At 49.5% G+C, this 22,766-nt stretch overlaps 1 protein-coding gene across 3 annotated transcripts in view; it reads right to left on the bottom strand.

Annotated features, from left to right (window-relative positions):
- The window catches only part of PPP2R5E (protein phosphatase 2 regulatory subunit B'epsilon), a 64,374-nt gene extending 42,435 nt beyond the window's left edge, over window positions 1-21,939 (bottom strand). For all 3 annotated transcript variants that reach the window (XM_044272810.1, XM_044272811.1, XM_044272812.1), the window contains exons 1-2: window positions 21,545-21,939; window positions 11,095-11,258 (exon numbers count right to left, since the gene is read on the bottom strand). In XM_044272810.1, the coding sequence (XP_044128745.1) occupies window positions 11,095-11,251 (157 nt within the window). In that variant the 5' untranslated portion in view covers window positions 11,252-11,258; window positions 21,545-21,939. The remainder of the gene's footprint in view (window positions 1-11,094; window positions 11,259-21,544) is intronic.
- Between the last annotated feature and the right edge of the window lie 827 nt (window positions 21,940-22,766).

The following is a 22,766-nucleotide window of genomic DNA, read 5'->3' as shown; positions in this document are numbered from 1 at the left end:
TCCTGGGCGACCCATCAGATGGGCGTTAGCCAAACTGAACAAAGTTTAAGACTGCGTGGCGTCAGGATTACACCGCACACAGTATGGCTGCCACCCGATACCACGGAGATGCATTATTTACTATGGGAACAATTTAATTAATCCCAATTACAAACTTATTTTACCTTTCATCTTAGATTTATTTGGAAAGGCAGTGAAGGTGGACACAGCCCTTAGGCTCCATTCACACATTCATTTCTATGGGGCAGCACGATGTGCTGCCCGGACACGGAATTGCGGATGCGCACTTGCGGGTCCACAAAAAAATAGAACATGTCCTATTCTTGTCCGCAATTGCGGACAACAACAGGCATATTCTATTAGTGCCTGGCAATGTGCTGGTGCGCAAAATGCGGAACGCACATTGCCGCTGTCCGTGTTTTGCAGATCTGCAAAACACGTTGCGGACATGTGAATGGAGCCTAAAAGGGGTTCTCTACCTTCAGCAAATGGCATTTATACAGTAGAGAAATTTAATACAAGGCACTTACTAATGTATTGTGATTGTCCATATTGCCTCCTTTGCCTGGCTTGAGTCATTTTTCCATCACATTATACACTGCTCGTTTCCATGGCTACGACCACCCCGCAATCCAGCAGTGGTGGTCGTGCTTATACACTATATGAAAAAGCACTATCCTATGTGCACTACCACAGTCCAGGCCACCCGAGAGGTCAGCACTTTTTCCTATATGGTGTGCAAACACGACCACCACTAATGGATTGCAGGGTGGCTGTAACCATGGAAACGAGCAGTGTATAATGCCATGGAAAAAAAAGAATCCAGCCAGCAAAGGAGGCAATATGGACAATCACAATACATTAGTAAGTGTCTGGTATTCACTTTCTCTACATGATAAATGACATTGACTGAAGGTGAGAGAACCCCTTAAAGGCTGGGGCTACAGGGTGATCTTAGCGGTGACACCTGTCATGTGACTAAAGATCACAGTGTAGCAGAATGTGAGCATGACCCCAGAATTGCTAAAAATTAAAATAAAATAAATCAACCATGGTTGGATTTTTTTTTGGGTTTCCAATTCTGAGGTCGCAGCAGCTTGCAGGTGACCCCATTCATTTCCATGGCTGCACCGCTACACAGCGATTCGTGGTCAGGCGACAGCCCTAATGGTGGCGCACACCTCTGGCCTGTATAAGATACGGTGCTGCGGTCTGGCTGGCTCTATGCAGCCGCTCTGATAAGTATCGTACTACGGCGGATAAATGATTTATTAGATGATCTCCACAGGGGCCGTGTGAGCGATCAGTAATACACAGATCCGGTTACCAGCCTTGGTTAATAAATGACAGTATCATGGCTCCCACACTGCAGGCCCATTCTTGTTGCACATAATTACTTAGCAACTCGGAAAGCCTATCAATACCCGCCGGCGGGGGGGGGCGTTTAGCGTGTGCAGGGAAGCAGAAATCCCTCCAGGACTAGGGAGACACCGGCACAACAATGCCCTATTCAGGGGCCAAAGAACATATCGATGAGCTATGCGTAGGATGGGTCACCAATATCATATCAGGGGTCTGACATATGCCGTTGCGGCCGCTGCGGATCCACAGCGCTGTACACTGTAGTGGCCGCTCTTGCAGCTCAGCAGCAGTACCCAAGAGCCGAATGATCTTTTCCAATCACTGATCTGTGAAAAATCCCTCCTCGATCAGCCGATAGTAGAGCAAACGCTCTTCTGGTGGCCGACTGCATGCACGGCCACCCTCCGTTATATCCAATATCAGACTACACACAGGCTGTGCTTGTAGTCTGTAACCATGGAGACGCATAGGGCAGGACAGAAGCGGTACAAGATGTATAACCCATAGCGGCTTCACATTTGGAAAGACGGACACGGCCTTTAATTCCTGCGCCCGAGCACTTTCTGCCAAACTATTAACTGGTAGCTGCTGCTTGGAAGAAACCGCCAACAATTCTGCAGACCGCCATGGCGGCATCAGAATAAGGCAGACTCCAAATTACTTCAGTAGGATCTGCATTTATAACCATGGCTGGTCAGGGATGAAGAAAAACACTACAAGGAAGGAAGCGAGTCAGTGACACATCCTGAGCCGAGCCGAAGACAGGCCGACCGGCCGCGCTCATCTGCACTACAGCAGGGAGGATACCGCCATACTGAATGCATGAAGCCTAAAATATAAATAAAAAATAAATTATCCCACACACACCTTTATCTTTTGGACTTAAAAGGGCATCTGTCAGCAGTTTTGTACCTATGACACTGGCTGACCTGTTACATGTGCGCTTGGCAGCTGAAGGCATCCGAGTTGGTTCCATGTTCATATGTGCCCGCATTGCTGAGTAAAATAAAGTTTTAATATATGCAAATGAGTCTCTAGGAGCAACGGGGGTGTCGCCATTACACCTAGAGGCTCTGCTCTCTCTGCAACTGCTGTACACTCTGCACTTAGATTGACAGGACCAGACACTTAGATGCTTTCACTGCCTGGAGAAGGTGCGGCAGTTGCACATAGAGAACAGCCTCTAGGTGTAACAGCAACGTCCCCATAGGTACAAATATTCTGACGGATGCCCTTTAAAGGGTTACTGCCATCTCAGACATTGGGGGCATGTCAGTAGCGACCTGTACCAATGCTTATAATGGAGCCCACAAAGTCCGGGGGGGGGGCTCCATTCATTCCTATGGGAGCACTGTAAATAGCAATTTTCAGAAGTCCCATTCAAACGAATAGGAAGCAAAACCAAACCCGTTTCATTCACTTCTACGGGGCTGACTATTTTCGGCGCACTCCTAGCAATGAATTGGAGGGTAGCAGCACATGCACAGCGCGCCGTCTGGGGCTTTGCCAGATCAGTTCTAAGCAAAGGTGCGGGTCCCGCACCTATCAGACATTGGGGGCATATCCCAGCATTATGCCCCCCCAATGTCTGAGATGGGAATACCCCTTTAAGTTTTTGCATAATCCTACGGTTGTCTTGAAGCTGCGGTGGTGTCACCTCAGTGTCTGAGGCCATGTTCACAGTACAGTCTGTCGGAGTTCACCATGACATGGCCGGGCACCGCCGGATCACCACTGCCTACAATGAGATCCGACTGGTTTCCAGCATAAATATCAGCTTTCAGCTGGATGAATAAGCGATGTATGCTGCGGTTTCTGTCCGGCAGAGGAGACGACATTTACGCCTGGACAGGCTGCCGGATTCCTTAGCATAAATGTGAACCTAGCGTAAAGGACCATTTACACAGGCAATTATTAGGAACAAACAAAACATTCCTGATAATTGCCATGGTAGCTGCATTTACATGCAGAAATTGTTTTCTCTCAATGGGGACGAACGATCGCTACTGCAACCAAACGAAAAACGTGATTGGCGGCACCCTAATACGAGGCAATGATGAAATCCCAAGATTGCTCAATCCCAAGAATTGCCCTGGTCCTCAAACCGTTCAACAGGGCCTTAAAGGGGAATTCCCATCTCAGACATTGATGGCAGATGGGTGCGGGTCACAGAGGCACTCCACGCGTGCAGGCTCGGTGCACTCTACATTCACCGCTATGGGAGTTCCAAAAAATAGCAGAGCGTGCTCTTCTTCACATCGGGGGCCCCGTTCTGGAGATAGGTGCGTGATACGGTTTCATATAGGTGAGGGCACCTGACTAGCTTATGTTGCCCACAGCTCCCACCTTCCATTCCCTCTGCCCTCCCGATCCTTGCACGCAATTCACATTCATACAGAGGAGTGACTTTTTATCCCATTTATCACTCAAGCTGGAAGAAATAATCGCCAGCCAATCGCACTGCGCTGACAAGGCAGCGTCTCCCGCCATAACGTCTATATAACATGCTGTATACAGGAGGCCACGGAGCTGGAAAGCTGAAGGCTATTGGGCACACAGGTTCGCGGGTATACAATTGAAAACAGTAGTACAGACCGCGCCGGAGGTGAAAACGATTGCCACCTGCCCGACGACGCACGCGGCAGACAAAACAAGCCGCACAGAAACCCCCCCGAAACGTCTGCGTTACTGGAAAGCTGTCAGACACGCATTACCTGCAGCTGTTTAGGAGAATGAATGGAGGAGCCGGCTGTCATGTTCAATGATGCTGTGCAGGCGCCCGGCTGGAGTTCCCTCCTCGCTCGCACACATACGGCAGGTTGAGGAGGTGTAAAGCATCGATCCTTAGTAACCGATAACAATGCAGAGCGCCGAGGGAGCGACTAACAAGACGGAAACTGAGCGATGGCGGCTGAATGTGCAGGACACTAATGTTCACTTGAAATGGGTTTACCCTGGTCCTATGGAGATCATACAGGGGAACGGGACCCCCAACTATTAGCCAGGGAACTGCACCATGCTGGCGGACTTGGGCCAAGCTATTATGTGCCACCCAACTGAATGCTTCCCTGCAAGCCGGAATACCCGCTCCTGTCCCTAGCGGGGCTGCGACACTGAAGAACGGTCGCCCATTTTAGTAGAAACCTGTGTTTCCCATTAAATAATTCCAGTAGTTTTTTTTAAAGACTCTGTGTTGCGCTGTTCCTCTGTTATTCCTAATATAAATGTATGAATAGTTTAGCGAACGAGGAATCCCCACACCATGGATCAGCAACCTCCGTCTCTCCAGCCGTTCTGAAACAAACTCCTAGAATCCTCCTTCGACTTCCATGGGAGTTATAAGAGCAGCCTGGAAAGTGTGCATGCTGGGAGTTGTAGTTTCAAGGCAGCTGGAGTGCCGGAGGTTGCTGATCCTCGCCCTACACAGTCTGCGAGTTTGCACTGATTGGATAGTGTGAACATGTGCAGGGACACACCTCAAACTGGTAACATCCACTTGTCATTTTAGAAGGAATAACTGAGGAACAGTACCACGCAGAACTGCAACTCATGGTGCAGGTGCTCCAGAACTATCAAAAGATGGAGAATATCATTTACTAGACCCGATGCCTCTCCTGAAATGTCCATTTTAGTCATTAAATGCACTCTCCATGCAATAACCGTTCTGGAGCATCTTATGACGCTATGTTGTGTTTTTCCTCTATTATTCCTGCTAGAAGTTTAGGTATAAAGGTACATATGGGTATTACAAGTTGCTGTTGATGTGAGACTGCACAGCCTAAAAACTGCAGCACTGACCGGACAGGGGCCACACTTGTGCCTGTATTTATAGCCTGGTAGTAGGAATAAGAGAGGAACGGCACAGCATACAATCATAAGAACAAATGCCCAAGAACTGTGTCAGGAGAGGCGACAGCTCGGCCCATTCTCAAAGCTGCATGAATGAACTACAGCAATTCCAGAAGGGAGAGAGTCAGGCAGTGCCGGTAAGTCGGCAGCTCCCAGTACCTACTGTACAATCACCAGGTAACACTTGGCGCTTGTTTAGTCTTCTGGGCTCTAAGGTCATGGTTACGCTGCTTTGCACAAGGCGTTACGCTGCGCACAACTATTACATTATACGGTTAATTCCAAGAAACAGGTTCTGCTTCTTCTTAATCAGTCACTGACTGTGTCCACAGAGGCCTCCGACCACATGGAAGACAGTGAATTATATAAGGCGGGATCACTGGCTGGGCCGTATCTCACACAATTCAGGGGGATCGCCGGGAGCGCAATCCAAAAAGAAGGCGTCAGTGCACAAGTCCCGGTCACGGGCTGAGCTGCAGGGAAGGGAGTCGACTTCCTGAAGACGCACTGATCTGTGTGATGTCACCGTCTAAGGGAGACCACCTCCTCGGCGGCAGAAATCTGCAGAATCTAGTAACTTCTAGGAATAAAGCTTCATGCACACAAATCGCACGCATTTTGTGGTCCGCAAACCGCAGATCCCTCCGTGTGCATGACGCATTTTCTTAAAGGGAACCTGTCACCGGGATTTTGGTTATAGAGCTGAGGACATGGGTTGCTAGATGGCCACTAGCACATCCGCAATACCCAGTCCCCATAGCTCTGTGTGCTTTTATTGTGTATAAAGGCAGATTTGATACATATGCAAATTAACCCTGAGATGAGTCAGAGCTTGAAAATATGACTCTTCTCTGGTCACACAAGTAAGAGAGGACTCTTATGTTAATTTGCATATGTATCAAATCGGTTTTTTTTTTACACAATAAAAGCACACAGAGCTATGGGGACTGGGTATTGCGGATGTGCTAGTGGCCAATGGCCATCTAGCAACCCATGTCCTCAGCTCTATACCCCAAATCCCGGTGACAGGTTCCCTTTAAAGGGCATCTGTCAGCAGATTTGTACCCATGACACTGGCTGACCTGTTGGCAGCTGAAGGCATCTGTGTTGGTCCCATGTCCATATGTGCCCGCATTTCTGACAAAAATGAAGTTTTAATATGCAAATTAGTCTCTAGGAGCAACGGGGGCGTTGCCGTTACACCTAGAAGCTCTGCTCTCTCTGCAACTGTCACACACCCCGCACTTTGACAGGACCAGGTGCGATGATGATTACACTGTCAAAGTGCAGAGGGTGCAGCAGTTGCAGAGAGAGCAGAGCCTCTAGGTGTAATGGTAACGCCCCCGTCATATAGTGCTCTGCCTTGTACTGTTCCTCTGTTATACCTCCTGGAAATGTGAAAGCACAAAGACAACTGGGAACTCCTATTCCCCTTGCAACGGTGGCACCCAGTTGTCAATTTAGTCATACAGTTCCAACAGGAACAAAAGAGGGACAATACAAACAGTGAAGGACGGCAATGTCCGTCACGTAATTGGCCACAGCGGACGTCTTCCTGACATAAGTGAAGAATAAAGCATTAAGATGTCTGGAAGGTAAGCAATGCTGGCCACGCACATGACGCAGACACCGGCTGAATGCCCACCCGGCCTATAGCTTTCTCTCCGGAATCCCCCTTCCACATGCATGCTCAGCCTGGCCGAGTGTGCATACATCCTGAACGCTGAGAGGAAGCGGCTCGCTTTCCCCACAATATAAAAGGATTGGACACTTACAGAAATCTGCACGTATATTGGCCTGCAGTGCAGATTGTGAAAAACAGCACCATCCCTCTCCACAGGTCGTGCCTGGTATTGCATCTCTGCTTCACTGACTCCATTGGATCCGAGCCTGCAATACCAGACGCAACCCATGGACAAGGGTGGGGCTGTTTTTGGAAGAAAGCAGCCATCTTTTTCTAACCCTTTAATCCACAGCTGGTCATTTCTTTCACAGGCTGGTGACAGGAAAATTCACCAAAGTCCCTGAAGCCTAAAGGGGCTTGTCCTGAAAAGATAACCTCAGTCCAGGACATTAGGGCATATGGACAACATAAAGGGGGCGTTTCCCCATGTAAAAATTCTGGAGCATCTCTTCTTATGACTATGATGTGCCGTTCCTCCATTATTACTACTAGACATTATGAATTAATTACTACTATTAGGTTGCAAGGAAGGTCCAGATGGGTGTTTGTTACCAGTTGGGGGGGGTGTCCCTGCACAGTCTGACACTGGCAGCGTTGAATATATAATGTCAGACTGGTAACACCCAGCTGGATCTTCGTTGCAAACTGCTGGCAATTCATTCATAAACTTCTGGCAGGAATAATATAGCAATGGCACGGCATAGAGCCATAGGAGGAGGTGCTCCAGGGACTCTGCTCCTGCATAGTGGATCGGAAGAGCTCGGAATCTGATCCACTGCGCAGGCGCAGAGTCACTGAGCCGCCTCGACTCTGCAGTGGGCTACATGAGGAGGAGGGGGAGTGCAGAAAGCACAGAGGCACTGAGCTAGCAGGGCTTCTAGCACTAAAGGCCAGACCCTTGGTGCTCCAAATAGGTAATTTGCATACATATAAAATCTGCTACTATGAACCCTAAAAAGGTATCATTTTAGCCAGCATGATCAACCCTACCCGGCAATATGCCTGGTTTAAAAGGGTTGATCATGCTGACAGAGGCTCTTTAAATAAATGTAGGAGCCAATAAACTTTAGGATCAGGTACCAATTTCCATTAATTGTCGAGACACGTTCCAGGGCAGAAGAAAGGACTATTACTCCTACCGTTTGTAAAATTCTGTGAACATCTATGGCCTTAAAGGGGTTCTCCGCTTTCGAAAAACACTACTTGTTAAAAAAGTTTGCTTGACAATGAATTGATGGCAAAATGTCCCTCTGCTGCAATCTACAGAAATCAGCTGGGAAAACCGTGCAACAACTGTTCCATTTCCCTGCAGCGCCTCCGCAGGGGAAACTGAGCATTACACAGCCTGCTTTCAAAAATCGGTAGAAACGTGCGACACGGGACAGGTTCTCTAGAGCAGGGATCAGCGACCTCCGGCACTCCGGCTGTTCTGAAACTACAACTCTCATAATCCTCCTTTCACTTCTATGGGAGTTATAAGAGCAGCCAAGAAAGTGTGCATGATGGGAGTTGTATTTGCACAGCGGCTTGTTGCTGATCCCTGCTGTAGAGTAAGTCCTGGTTCGTACAGTCCGTGATTGTGAGCAGTAGCACCTACAGCTACAGAGAGGCGCAGGTGGCCCCCCCGAGCCCCATCTCTGCCCCGTCCAGAAGAGCCTTGAACTCGTTTCTGCACGCAGAGCAGACGCATTATTAAAGGGCGCACATCAAACGTTCACAACTTCATTACCAGAGACGATTATGGATATAGGTCAGCTCCAATGGACGCCCCAATTAGGAATAATTAAACCGTGTGCTATAATTAAGAAGGCAGAGCGATCCTATTGGTCTGCACGACATCATGTGGTCAGTGGCACGCGTCGCTTGTAGGCTTATTATGTGACATCTAGGCTTCTGCCTGGCTGCGGCTGCACAAAACCCTTAAAGGGGAAGTCGAGATACATTAAGTTATCCCCCTATCCACAGGATAGGGGGTAACTATTAAATTCAGAAGTGATAGGCCCCCACCAATCACAATAATAGGGGCCCCATACCCTCTGCAGCCTCCTGAAACACAGTGGCCGGTTGGGCATGCATGCGGCCGCTGCATTCATTTCTACGGGAATTACGGAGACAGGCGAGCGCCGTACTCTGCTATCTACGGAATTCCCATTGAAATTATTTGAGCGGCTACACGCAGGTGCAACCAGTTGCCTCGTTTATTTCAGGGGCTGCAGGCGGTACGGGGCCCCTGTTCACGTAATCGGTGGGGGTCCCAGTGGTAAGACCCCCCCACAGGATACACCGTTTTTTAACAAATCTCATCCACTATGCAGCTACTGCAATATGCTACGTTTTTTTTTTTCTGGCTAGAAAAATTTAAAATCTGCAGCCTCCAATATACAGAGAGGGAGCAGTTGTATAGAAAAGCATACACCGGCACGTCCAAGAAGCTGAATCACTGTGACTAATGACGGGAGAGGGAACTCCGAGGGACAGAGGAAGTCATTACAAAGTACGGTAAGCCGGCTCGGGTGTTTTGGTTTCTGCTGGAGTCTTTCCGGAATGAGAACTTTTTTATTGGGAATTGCCCAACAGCTTGGAAAGGCCATTTTAACTACAGGGGACGAGGCAAGTGATGTAGTGAGGGATCATCATCTCACTGGAAAATCTGCACTTCTACCGCACTATGTAATGACCACCTATGTAATTAAACCCGATACGTCATACACAGATGCCCATGGAACTGAGCCATCCGTAATTCGCACCCTGGGGTCTGAGCACCAGCCCCATTACACACACAACTGAAATGTGAACACTGCTCATTAGCCTTAAAAGAGGTCGGGCACTAATTTCCAGACCTCCGACTGGCATGGCAGGACCTGCGTTGATGACCATGCTTACCTGATCTCAGTCTCGGGTCTCTCCGTGTAAGCATCCGGTTTCAGACCGCTGCTCCCCTTACATCATGTCAAATGGCCGCGTGACGCAAGGGGAGCAAATTACCGCTGTGGCCGCATCAAACCAGAAGTTTACATGGAGGGGAATTGAGACAAGCAGCGGAGGCCAAGGATCGAACGAGTTGGAGATCTGATAAGTATGACAACCAAAGCGGGTCCCGCCAGTCTGAGGGGTCTGGAAATCGGTGCACAACCCCTTTAATCATGGATACAATAGAGCACCCCAACCCAACAATGGTACATATATGTAATGTACATTGCACAATATGGATGTGATAACAGCCTCCACGCGGCTCGAAAACCAACTTAGCTCCCCTGACGAGATACAGACAAGTCCTGGAAGAGCCCACTGGCTGTAACGGAGCCCGTCGGGTTTCTCTAAGGGCTGTGGTAGTTAACAGCAAGAGCAGAGCTGCAGACTGGACTGTTCATGGTGGGATCAGAACTATCAGCCATGAAAGCAGTCACCCAGCTTTCCTAAATACAGACCTAACTCATAAGAGAAAGACTCGGACCTAAAAGGGGTTTGTCTGATGCCAGTACATCACAGAATGTAAAATAATGGGTTTTCCAAGACTAATACTGATGACCTATGATCAAGTTCGGTCACGAGCATCCGATTGGTGGAGACCCCCGCCGATCAGCTATTTGAGAAGGCACCGAGTGCCACGGCCTTCCCCGTGCCTGGTACAGCAGCCTAGCCTTATTCACTTCAATGGGGCTGAGCTGATCCTAGGTCATCTGACCGACGAACTGGCCTAGAAAATCCAAGAGAAGGTCGTGGCGATACAGCGAGCGCCGATGCCTTCTCAAACAGCTGATCGTCGGGGGTCCCGGGTGTCAGACCCCACAGATCAGATACTATATTAAAACCTCATTTTTCTCAGCAATGCGGGCACATATGAACATGGGACCAACACAGATGCCTTCAGCTGCCAACTGGTCAGCCAGCGTCATGGGTACAAACCTGCTGATGGGTGCCCTTTAATACCTCTGATTTTAGGGAAAGGATGATTCAATAAAAGGAGAATCTCATCAAGTAGCGGCACATTGTTATTTTGCCATATGTGCCGGGGTCCCAGAGGTCGGGTGCCTACCCACTGACCAGGGCGCGGACACAGCACTGCACACCATCCGCAGCAGCACTCCAGTAACCCACTGTGGGGTTAGAACCAGACCCCCGCCACCATAAAGCGATGACACCACTGTATAACGGGTCGCTACACGCTTGGTTGCAGTACATGTAGCGCGCTCACTTACCTTTAAGCAGAGGCAGAGGCGTTAACTCTATAGGCTTGCCCTGAGACCTAAACTGTGAAGAGCTCTGTGACCTCTTCTGCCTGGCTTTTCTGACGGACTTCCGAGAAAATCCGTCTACTTTATCCACTGATGGAGGAGTGGTTGGTGCTGAGGACATATCCCTACTGAAGACAAAAACAACGGAGAGAAGGGTCAGTCAGTGCCATGGCAAATTTATATTCTTTCATTAACATTCCCAAAAGTATACAAAGCGACCTGCTTGTTGACAGTTTCCTTGTAACTAAAGATTGCACATTTTCTATACTAAGCAGAGGAGAGAAAAAAGGGCAATGGCAACAGGTGAACACCGCAGAAGGGGAATAAGGAGAATGACCGATACTGGAGTTTTGACTAGATGGCCAAAGTCAGTCAAAAGTGTAGCTTCTAAGTACACAAGGTCTATGCCAAATCAATGAAGGGTTAAATTAAAGGGCATCTGTCAGCAGATTTGTACCCATGAAACTGGCTGACCTGTTGGCCGCTGAAGACATCTGTGTTGGTCCCATGTCCATATGTGCCCACATTGCTGAGAAGAATGTTTTAATATATGCAAATGAGCCTCTAGAGGGGGCGTTACCCTTACACCTAGAGGCCCTGCTCTCTCTGCAACTGCTGCACCCTCTCCATCGATTGACAGGATCAGACAGGAATGAACACATTTACACTGCCTGATCCCATCGCAGAGAGAGCAGAGCCTCTAAGTGTAATGGTAACGCCCCCGTTGCTCCTAGACGCTCATTTGCATATATAAAAAAAATCATGTTTCTCAGCAATGCGGGCCACATATGAACATGGGACCAACACAGACGTCTTCAGCTGCCAAGAGCACATGTAACGGGTCAGCCAGTGTCATAGGTACAAACCTGCTGACAGATGCCCTTTAAGGGCTCCCATTATAGAGCTACAAGCAATATTTGGAGGGTTGGATACCAAGCCCAGCATCCGGCTGAAGAGGACAACAGGGAGCAGCATTGTAAGGGAAGATATGTCAGCTTTCTGGGTCAACTAGCGTCTTCAGCTTGCTTTTGTGTTGCTTTGTAGTGAGGAAACTGTCAGCAAGCAGGCGAGCTGCTGCCGACCTATCTGATGACTTGTATGCTCATTAACAGACAAAGCTCTAATTAACCTGATTACATTATGCTTGCAGAAACCCATGTGCCTGCCGCAGAATCACCCTCATTCAGATGAATGGATCACATTTTCAGTTTCAGAAATTTCAGCAACAAGTGTGAATACAGCCCAGGCAGCACGGCACTTTCTTATCGCTGCTGCTGGCGATTGTTGGGGCTCCCCTCTACGTGCGGCCCAGCAATTAGCGGTAATCCGCACGCAGATCTCGCAGCCAGACCACATCGTATGTGGGAACCCTAAAAAGGTTATGGATGGGCGATCTGTCAATGCGCTATCGGTGGGGATCAGACTCCTGACGCCCCCACAGGCAAGTACAATAAAGGGGGCGCACAGTCGTGCAGCCGGTCTCACATCCCCGTAGAGTTAACGACAGATTCATTAATCACGTGGGGTAGGAGCAACTCATAGAAGTGAATGGGGCTGAGCTGCAATACCAAGTACAGCCACTATACAACGTACGGCGCTGTGCTTGGTAAGCCACAGGAAGGCAGCGCTGCGCACAGAATGCCGCTGCCTTCTCTAACAGCTGATCGGCGGGGGTCCCAGATCTCGCCAATTATATACTGATGACGTAAGATCAAAAAAAAAATTTAAAATAAAATCTTGGACAACCCCTTTAACATACAGCTGCAGAAGAGTAAACCCATGAAGAGACGGCAGCCCTTCCCCCGCCCTCTGAACTATATTTTTACTTCCTTTGCCTTCGGCATTAATTCAAATCCGTTTTTGGCGTGTGCTGCAGATTGTCATGTACTCATCCCAGGTGATCCGACAACATGCTGACACCTGTCACCAGACTGCCCACGGTGGGATGAGGTCACTGGAGGCCGTCAGCAGGCAGGATGCTCACGCTTTAAGATCGCCTCCATTTAAAGGACATTTCTGCAATTATTACGAGCAACTGATTCCGGCCAACGAGGAGGAGAAAAGACCTGACAAATTGCAGCATGTTCTATATTCTGCGTTTTTCACGCAACGCAGGCCCCATAGAAATGAATGGGTCTGCGTGAAAATCGCAAGCAAGTGCGGATGCAGTGCGATTTTCACTCATGGTTGCTAGGAGATGATCGGGATTTCTATCTTCATTCAGCAGGACCTGCGCTGACGCTACATCATCAAAAGGTCCTTTTGCAGGTCCTGAAAGAAGAAGAAAGAAAGAAAGAAGACGATGCCGGCTGAGCGATCAAGAGGATGAGGGGAGTTCATTTTTCTTTATTTTTTTAACCCCCTCAAGCCACATTGTACTAAGCATTCTGTATTATGAATGCTCTTATTTTCCTTTATAACCATGTTATAAGGGGAAATAATAAAATGAATAGAACACCTAACCCTTCAGTGAAGAAGTCTGGGGTCAGGGTCTGGGTACCACATTTAGTTTTCTTCTCACGCGCCTGCAAAAACTGAACATTGGAACGCAATCGCAGTCAAAACCGACTGCAATTGCGTGCCTACTTGCGCGGTTTTCCTGCAATGCACACGCGACGCATCCGGAGCAAATCCAAAACACCCGTGTGAAAGAGGCCTAAAACTGTTTAGAAAAAATTCTAAGTGTGAAAGTAGCCTCAGACGGATCCGTCCAAACTTTACATTGAAAGTCAATGGGGGGCGGATCCGTTTGAAGATTGAGCCATACTGTGTCAACTTCAAACGGATCCGTCCCCATTGACTTACATTGTAAGTCTGGACGGATCCGTTTGGCTCCACACGGCCAGGCGGACACCTGAACGCTGCAAGTAGCGATCGGGTGTCCGCCTGCTGAGCGGAGGACAAACGCTGCCAGACTGATGCATTCTGAGCGGATCCGCATCCACTCAGAATGCATTAGGGCTGGACGGATCCGTTCGGGGCCGCTTGTGAGAGCCTTCCAATGGAACTCACAAGCGGAACACCCCGAACGCTAATGTGAAAGTAGCCTTAGAAACATGGTGTGAATCGACCCTACGGATATGGCCTAACAAACCTGCTCTTATTCTTACGTTCTGCCACCAACACCCCTGGGCAGGAAAATCCCCATCCCAGTAAAGACAAATGAAGTATCTGGATGGGGCTAGACGACTACTTCAGACATGGACGCCGTGCACTGCTGCACAATCTACGTATCTTACCCGAGACGTCGCAGGCAGAAGAATCCAAACCAAAAGGCGGGTAAGTCAGCAGCGACCGTGCACTTACCTAAATGTATAGTGTATTCTGCAGCAATGTAAACCTCCCGCCGCTGCTGTTTATCTTACATATAACACAAGCTAAAGATATATCCTTTACAGAACACGGGGGAAATGGAGGCACTAAACAGCAGCAGTGACTGCTCAAAAAAGAAAAAAAATAGCAGGCACTTACGAATCTATAGCAAAAAGTCTCTATGGAGGTGGTGCCCAGTGTTGGATACCAGTCCGTAGCCTCCCCAAATCATCCAGAATTAGTGTTGAGCAAACTTGTGTTTTAAGTTCGGCGTCTAAAGTTCGAGTTCAGGTTATCGAAGTATCCCGTTGTGGATTCTAAACTCCGTTATGGTCCGTGGTAGCGGAATCCATAACGGGATACTTCGATAACCCGAACTTTAGACGCCGAACTTAAAACACAAGTTCGCTCAACACTATCCAGAATAAATCTAAAATAAAACTGCAGCACTCGCCCGTCTTCAATTCAAGAGAAAGACCGGGAGGTCGAAACGTCGCACTTTTTGGTGAATAAACCAGCAGGTTCGGTGGAGGTGTCCATGAATTTTAATCATAAAATTGTTTTTACCGGGGCAGCAATTGAGACGGGGGGCAGCTTTTAGAAAAGCATCTCCACGAATGATCCAGAGGACGGCCAGAGCATCTCAACCAGAAAGAGCTCTCCTGTGTCCCAGCAGCGACATGCTCTCTATTACAGGGGGTGGCCCATCTAGGACAGTGACGGCATATACCAGAGGTGTCCCCGGACCTTTGCCCTCGCCTACCTCTAGCAGGGGCCCCTCCAAAAAGAGGTCCCCATTCAAGTCGCCCACTAAGCGCAGATCCATTGAGTGACTCCACTACACCTCTGAAGCATGTGGCACCAGTCCTCTTGGACGTGGCACTGTGACGTTTCCTGCAGATATACAAGTGGTAAGGTGGGCCTCAGTGCATTGGACTTCACATCCCTACGGATGACGATCAGATTGAGGTCTAGTGAATTTGGAGACCAAATCAATGACCTTTGATGTGTTCCTTCATTCCCTTTTTGCGGCATGAACAGGTGGCTGAAAAAGAGGCCCCTGCCATTAGAGAACATCGCTGGCATGAAGGGAATACCTTTCTGGACAATGGTTAGGTAGGTGGCACACGTCACAGCCACATGATGACAGGGCCCAAGATTTCCCAGACCACCACATTTCCTCCGCCAATTTATCTCCTTCATGCTGGTGCCATCTCTTCTCCAGGTAAAGGATGAATATGCACCAAGCGACCCACATTATGTGGGAGAAAAGGCGATTCATCTCAGCAGGCCGTCTCCTTCCGTTGCCCACAGCTCTGTTACGATGCTCACGTGCCCATTGTACGCTCTTACAGCAGTTGCCAGTTGGGCAGTCTGACCTCTCTGCGGCTACACAGCGCCCATGCGATCAACACCTTTCCATCAGAACCAGTATTAACATTTGTGCAATTCGCTCTGCACATGGGATAGCATTCAATGAGCCTCGGGCATCCACGACTACGTGGCCAGTTCACTGGACCACTCTCGACTGGGCTGTACCCACCAATGTATAATGGGAACACTGCACAGGACCTGCTGCTTTGGAGATGCTCTGGCCCAGTCGCAGAGGTAAGTCGTCCCTTGCCGGATCCTTACGCATGCCCATTTTTTCTGCTTCCAACACTACGTCCTTCGGCTTCACCAGTTATGGCTGAGCGGTGTACGGTCCCCGAGCTCTGACTGCAGGGTCTGTGACCTCAGGAGTCCTGTGTCCAGTGCGCGATACCTCCCCGAGGCACAGTACCGTAACAGAGTAGGCCATCATATTTTCTCAGTAATACATGAATACTTGAGGAAAGGGAACTGAGTGCCTGCATATAACGGTACAGTTCCTAAAGTGTCACAGGCCCAGTATTACAGGTTTGTGCCGCAATACTCTGTAATATAGCTGTATGCGTGAGGTTTTGCGGCATAATTCAAGCACATAATGCAACCCATACGAAGCTGCCTGTGGATGCAGCTCTCCATCTCTCTCTATGGAAAAGACCCAAGTACTCCCCCTCCCCCCATGGGTGTCCCTGGCTAAGGACTCGCACACAGTAGTGTACCGACACCATTTACCATAAAGGCGCCCAACAAAACCGAGCAGCGCCATCCAAACTGAGCTGTGAACACCTAAAGGCCCTTTCTCGCACGTTGATGCCCGGGCAATTATGGGGAACGACCTGAACATTCCCCTGATCTGGAGCAGGGGTGGAGAGCTGCTTGTACGTGTACTGGAATGAGTGATCGCTATTACGATCCTTAATCCCCCATACCTATTTAGTGTGTGTCGGTAGCAGAACCCTGTTTACACAGGACATTGTGCCGCCAGCAAGCAGTGATCTTAAGTGCCGCGCTAAAAGATACGATCACCCAACAAACAAGCCGGGAGCTCATTCGTCAGGGGAACAACGCCATTTACACCAGGTAATTATTGGAAACGAGAGAGTTCCTACAAACGCCCATCCCCGATAATTGCCCCGACCCTCAGCCCTGGGGGTTAAGTTGACATTCAGAATGTCAGGTCTGGTTATCCCTGACGGCAGACTTCAAGGGGGAGTCCACTATTCATCCTCTACGTCCATTTTGCAGGTACAACCCTATAGTGCAAGGTTTTCTCGTACTCCATAGCCTTCCCAGAGAGCCGAAGGTGAACAATACTTAGGGGTCTCCATCTCCAAGTTCTCATAAAACTTTTCCAAAAGGAAACTTCCCAAAAGTTGTGATCATTGCAGGTCTGAGTGGAGACCCCCCCCCACCCATCTCTAGAACGAGGAGAGCATGAATTCGCATATCCCACATTCTCTTATTTTAGCGATCGATGGTGGTCTCAGACCTCCCCTGGTCAAAACTCAGTAACCCTTTAAAGCAGGCATGCTCAACCTGCGGCCCTCCAGTGTTGCAAAACTACAACTTCCAGCATGCCCGAACAGCCTACAGCTATCAGCAGGGCATGATGGGAATTGTAGTTTTTCAACAGCTGGAGGGCCGCAGGTTGAGCATACCTGCTTTAAAGGGTAGTTTCATGTTTTTGGGGGGTTTTTTGCGGTTGTTTTTAGAGGCAGATTTCTAATTTGGAGGAAGTTTTTAAATGAGTTTTTGGTTGAGGTTTCTCCGCTTTCCATTGACTTCCATGAAATCCACAATCAATTCTGCTTCCGAGAAGTAACCCGTCACTTAAGTGTTTTTTCTAAATCAGCTACCGAAAAAATCCTCTACCTTGTTACCCTGTGTGTGCATCAAAGTCAATGCGCAAAATGTGAGTTGAGAATTGGTCCATTTACTGCAGCAGATTGGAGCCGTGTGAACATAGCCTTAGGCTTCCAGCACACGAGGCGGATTACGCGCCGTTTTTTCCAGCATGGATTCTCGTGCGGAAAATCCACAGCGTAATAGAGAGTACCAGCAGAGTGTATGCGATCAGACAAGTCTCACTTTGCTTCTTTATCCCCTATCCGTGCGGGTTTAGAAATCTGCAGCTGTGACGATTATTTGTGCGGTTCTTTTGTACGGATTTTTACCCTTTTGAAATGCAGCGGAAGATCTGTGGCAAAACCGCATCAAATCTGCACCAAAAACCACAAGCGGTTCTGGTGTGGAATCGCACAGAAAGCTGCCTCAAAAACCGCCTCCAAAAAAAAGACTCTGCGAACCTACCCGAAACGCGTCAGTAGCCAAATGCACTTTTGCAGTGGCCCAGCAATAAGAATGTTCAGACCTCAATAGAAAGCCCAAAACCATAGGCGCGGGTGACAGATATGAAGTGGATCCGCTTCCTGGATCGGGTTATTTGAAACCCTTTAAATTACGGCTCAGTCACTACTACGGTCAGAAGTAATTCCCAAACCCTTTAATCCTATAGTATCGCACACAAAAGTAGCGCGCGCCGCAGCAATGAAACACGCGTAACATGAAGCTCCTGGACCCCACCTACCCTGCGCCAGTCATAATGCAGGTGCCTTCGGGTCTCCTCAAGTGCCAGGGCCCGGGCGTAACTGCTGCCGCTGCACCCTTCACCAATAATCCATCAGGTGGGAGTCTGAGCCCCCCCTACAGGGACACGGCATACAAGGGGGTCGGGAGCACCGTACACAGAAGCTCTTCCCATTACCTGCCTTATCAATTTTTGAGGCCTCTTTAAGACGCAGGTGCAGCGTTCTTCCTTAACCCCTTCCGGCCTGTTCCACAAGGCCATTCATTCATTCAGTGGCATTTCCAGGTGATGAAGCAGGAACACGATTTTCCTGTAATTGCAGTTTGCGCGGCTTGCCATGCATCTATGCGAGGTATGCAGGAGGACAGGCTTCCCCGAGCCATCGGGTGAGAGTAATGGAGGAAAAAAACTGAGAAGGGGCGCATAGCACCCAGCCAAAATAACCATCGCCCGCAGCGGCCATTCTACCGCAGCATCAGGGGTGGCCTTTTATACCTTCCAAGGGCCACACTGCACACTTTAGGTCCCTGACTGCAAAGAGGCCACCCATAGGTGCTCACTCCCCATTTTATTCTATGGGGGATACGGAAAGTCTAGTGAGCGTGCTAGGGGAGCAACTCTACCTGTTAGACCACCCCTTGGCTTAAAGAGGAGCTCTCCCCTCTGCGGACATGTCTGTTCCAGTATCTGCTTGCATTCCCCATGGAGTAATAATTCAGGGAGTATTCTTATGTAAATAATGGTGCCGTTTCTCTAGTATTCCTACTATAAACATATGAATAAGTAGAGAGCTGGGTGTTATTATTCCCCTTGTAAAAGGGGCAGCACCGATTGGACGATGTCAGGCTGTGGAGAGACACCTACCCCAAGTAGTCAAACTTCTAATAGAATAATGGCGGAATAGAGGTAGACCATGGGGGAATACAATTATGTGCTAAAAGTATTGACAGGCGAAGGACGGGAGGGGCGGGGGGGTACCAGGGCGAGCAACCAAAGGCAGCGTCTGACCCCAGAGTCGTGGGTTGCCCGTCACTGTCCTACATAGTGCACACAGAGGACAACTGAACTATATGTCGTGCTAAAGGGGTTCTCCGGAAACTTAACACTGATGGTATTTCATTGGTGGGAGACCAATCAGCACCACGAAGGCCATACCTGGCACTGGAGCCCCTCCTAACTGCCCGATCCCTGCGCTGGGTCCAGGTCTTCAGACTGCCACCTATTCATGGGCTATCCTAAGGACAGGTCCTCAGACTCAAGTCTCAGAGAACCCCTTTAAGGAACTGCATTATAAGCAACTCTCTAATATTAAGATTATGCAGGTCCATAGGCAGCAGCCTGTATTCTGCCAATGCTAGGCTCGCAGAATCTGCCACCGCGATGGGACTCCGCACATCTAATGAGGCGATAAGCCAAGTGCAAGAACTACTGCTGCAACCAACGTATGTGCAAGTCATACACACTCTGGAGGTTCGTCCCCCCCATATATACAGTACATAGGAGGTCCACACTGCACAGTATAACTTTACTGTAGGTTAGATCCCCCCCATATGCACACAGCACCCTATGATATAGAATACACGTCATCTCTGTAACCTGGTGGTCAGATATATATATATATATACACATACATACACACACACAGTATATCTATATGTCCACACTGCACAGTATATGGACAGGTATATATCTGTATACTCCACACACTGGGGGTTAGATCCCGCCCATATCCACACTGCACAGTATGATATATCCGTATACTCCACACACTGGGGGTTAGATCCCCCCCATATCCACACTGCACAGTATGATATATCCATATACTCCCCACACCGGAGGTTAGATCCCCCCCCCCCATATCCACACCATGATATATCCGTATACTCCACACACTGGAGGTTAGATCCCCCCCATATCCACACCATGATATATCCGTATACTCCACAGACCGGAGGTTAGATCCCTCCATATCCACACTAGGATATATCCGTATACTCCACACACCGGGAGGTTAGATCCCCCCACATCCACACTATGATATATCCGTATACTCCACAAACTGGAAGTTAGAGCCCCCCCACATCCACACTATGATATATCCGTATACTCCACACACCGGAGGTTAGATCCCTCCATATCCACACTAGGATATATCCGTATACTCCACACACCGGGAGGTTAGATCCCCCCACATCCACACTATGATATATCCGTATACTCCACAAACTGGAAGTTAGAGCCCCCCCACATCCACACTATGATATATCCGTATACTCCACACACCGGAGGTTAGATCCCCCCATATCCACACTATGATATATCCGTATACTCCACAGACCGGAGGTTAGATCCCCCCAGATCCACACTATGATATATCCGTATACTCCACAGACCGGAGGTTAGATCCCCCCCATATCCACACTATGATATATCCGTATACTCCACACACCGGAGGTTAGATCCCCCCACATCCACACTATGATATATCCGTATACTCCACAGACCGGAGGTTAGATCCCCCCACATCCACACTATGATATATCCGTATACTCCACACACCGGAGGTTAGATCCCCACATATCCACACTATGATATATCCGTATACTCCACAGACCGGAGGTTAGATCCCCCCATATCCACACTATGATATATCCGTATACTCCACAGACCGGAGGTTAGATCCCCCCCACATCCACACTATGATATACCCGTATACTCCACACACCGGAGGTTAGATCCCCCCCATATCCACACTATGATATATCCGTATACTCCACACACCGGAGGTTAGAGCCCCCCCACATCCACACACCGGAGGTTAGATCCCCACATATCCACACTATGATATATCCGTATACTCCACAGACCGGAGGTTAGATCCCCCCATATCCACACTATGATATATCCGTATACTCCACAGACCGGAGGTTAGATCCCCCCCACATCCACACTATGATATACCCGTATACTCCACACACCGGAGGTTAGATCCCCCCCATATCCACACTATGATATATCCGTATACTCCACACACCGGAGGTTAGAGCCCCCCCACATCCACACACCGGAGGTTAGAGCCCCCCCCCCCCCCCATCCACACAGGGGGAGGGGCCCCTCAGACACACGGAGCAGGAATGTGTGGATTACCTTGGAGCTCTTAATAGGGATTAGAGATTTTGCAGGGGGTTTCCTGGTAACCGGCGCCGCTGGCAGAGGCTTCTCCCTCCCTCCCGTCCTTCCCTGTGGCTGGCTTCGCTCGCAGTCTAGGCCTCAGCGCTTCCCCCGGCAGCAGCTTGTTCCTGCGAGCCCCGGATAATCCTCCTTCCGTTCACAATCACCGCGAGAATCCCCGACAAGAAAAGGGAGTCACATTCCCTGGGCCCGTGGCTGTCCCTGGGGGGCAGAGGGAGCGGAGCGCTGCTGGCGGCGGTCAGGACGGGGCCCCCCTCTTGTCAATTTCCTCTCTATTGTCAATATCACTGGGCTGAGTCCATGGCACACAGAACACAAACACAACCTAACATGCCTGGCCGCTTAGCCCCGCCCCGCCCTGCGCTGACGAACGAGCAGGTTCAAAAAGGAGGGCGCCTTGTGATTGGCTGCGGCGCGCTGCTTCCACACCAGCAGAGAGGCGAGGGCCCAAGCCTAGCAAGCTAGGGTGAGAGTGCAGAGCGCTGGTGAAGGGGACGTGGGATTGGTCGGTGCAGGGAAGTGCCCGGATGGAAGAGGGGGAAGGGCGGGTAACGCTGCGCAGGAATGGGGTGTTGTTTTCGCTGCACTGGGGTGGGGTGGAACTACTGAAAGTGCTGAAACTTCATAGCAGAGGGCAGGCCTGGACCTAAGGTGCGGGGACTACAAGTACCAGCGTGCCTTGCAGCCACAGTGCTGCCATGGTTATCCAGATTACTAATGTATGGTGTAGCCATGGAGCTGTGGCTGTGATATTGCTCTGTGCATGTGGGACTGTAAGTGGCCCCAGTTACCTGTGAGGTGTGTGAGGCCTTGTTCACACTTCTGTGCTTGTGAAACTACAACTCCCAGCGTGCACACTTTCTGTGCTCTTCCCCGTAGCAATGACTTGAGCATGCTGGGAGTAGTAGTGCCAGAAATTGCTGATCCCAAGCAATGCACATAGCCGTGTGTCCTCACCCAAAAATCAGAAGCATGCGCTATGTTGGTCTCTAAACATGTCCATTCAAGTCTGTGGAAACTGCAGATGCTCGTGGATGCCGGCTGTGTCCAGTACGTGTTTTATGGACCGTCGCCGGCAGATATCCCCGTTTCAGCGGGAGAGGACAAAATGGATCACCTTTTGTGGATGTCTGTGGCCAGCGCTGGAAAGCTGAGAGGTTAGGCCCTGTCCTTTGTG

Source organism: Bufo gargarizans, chromosome 11 (assembly GCF_014858855.1).
Source record: "Bufo gargarizans isolate SCDJY-AF-19 chromosome 11, ASM1485885v1, whole genome shotgun sequence".
NCBI classification, from domain to species: Eukaryota; Metazoa; Chordata; class Amphibia; order Anura; family Bufonidae; genus Bufo; species Bufo gargarizans.
This window is presented reverse-complemented; position numbering and strand designations above follow the sequence as displayed.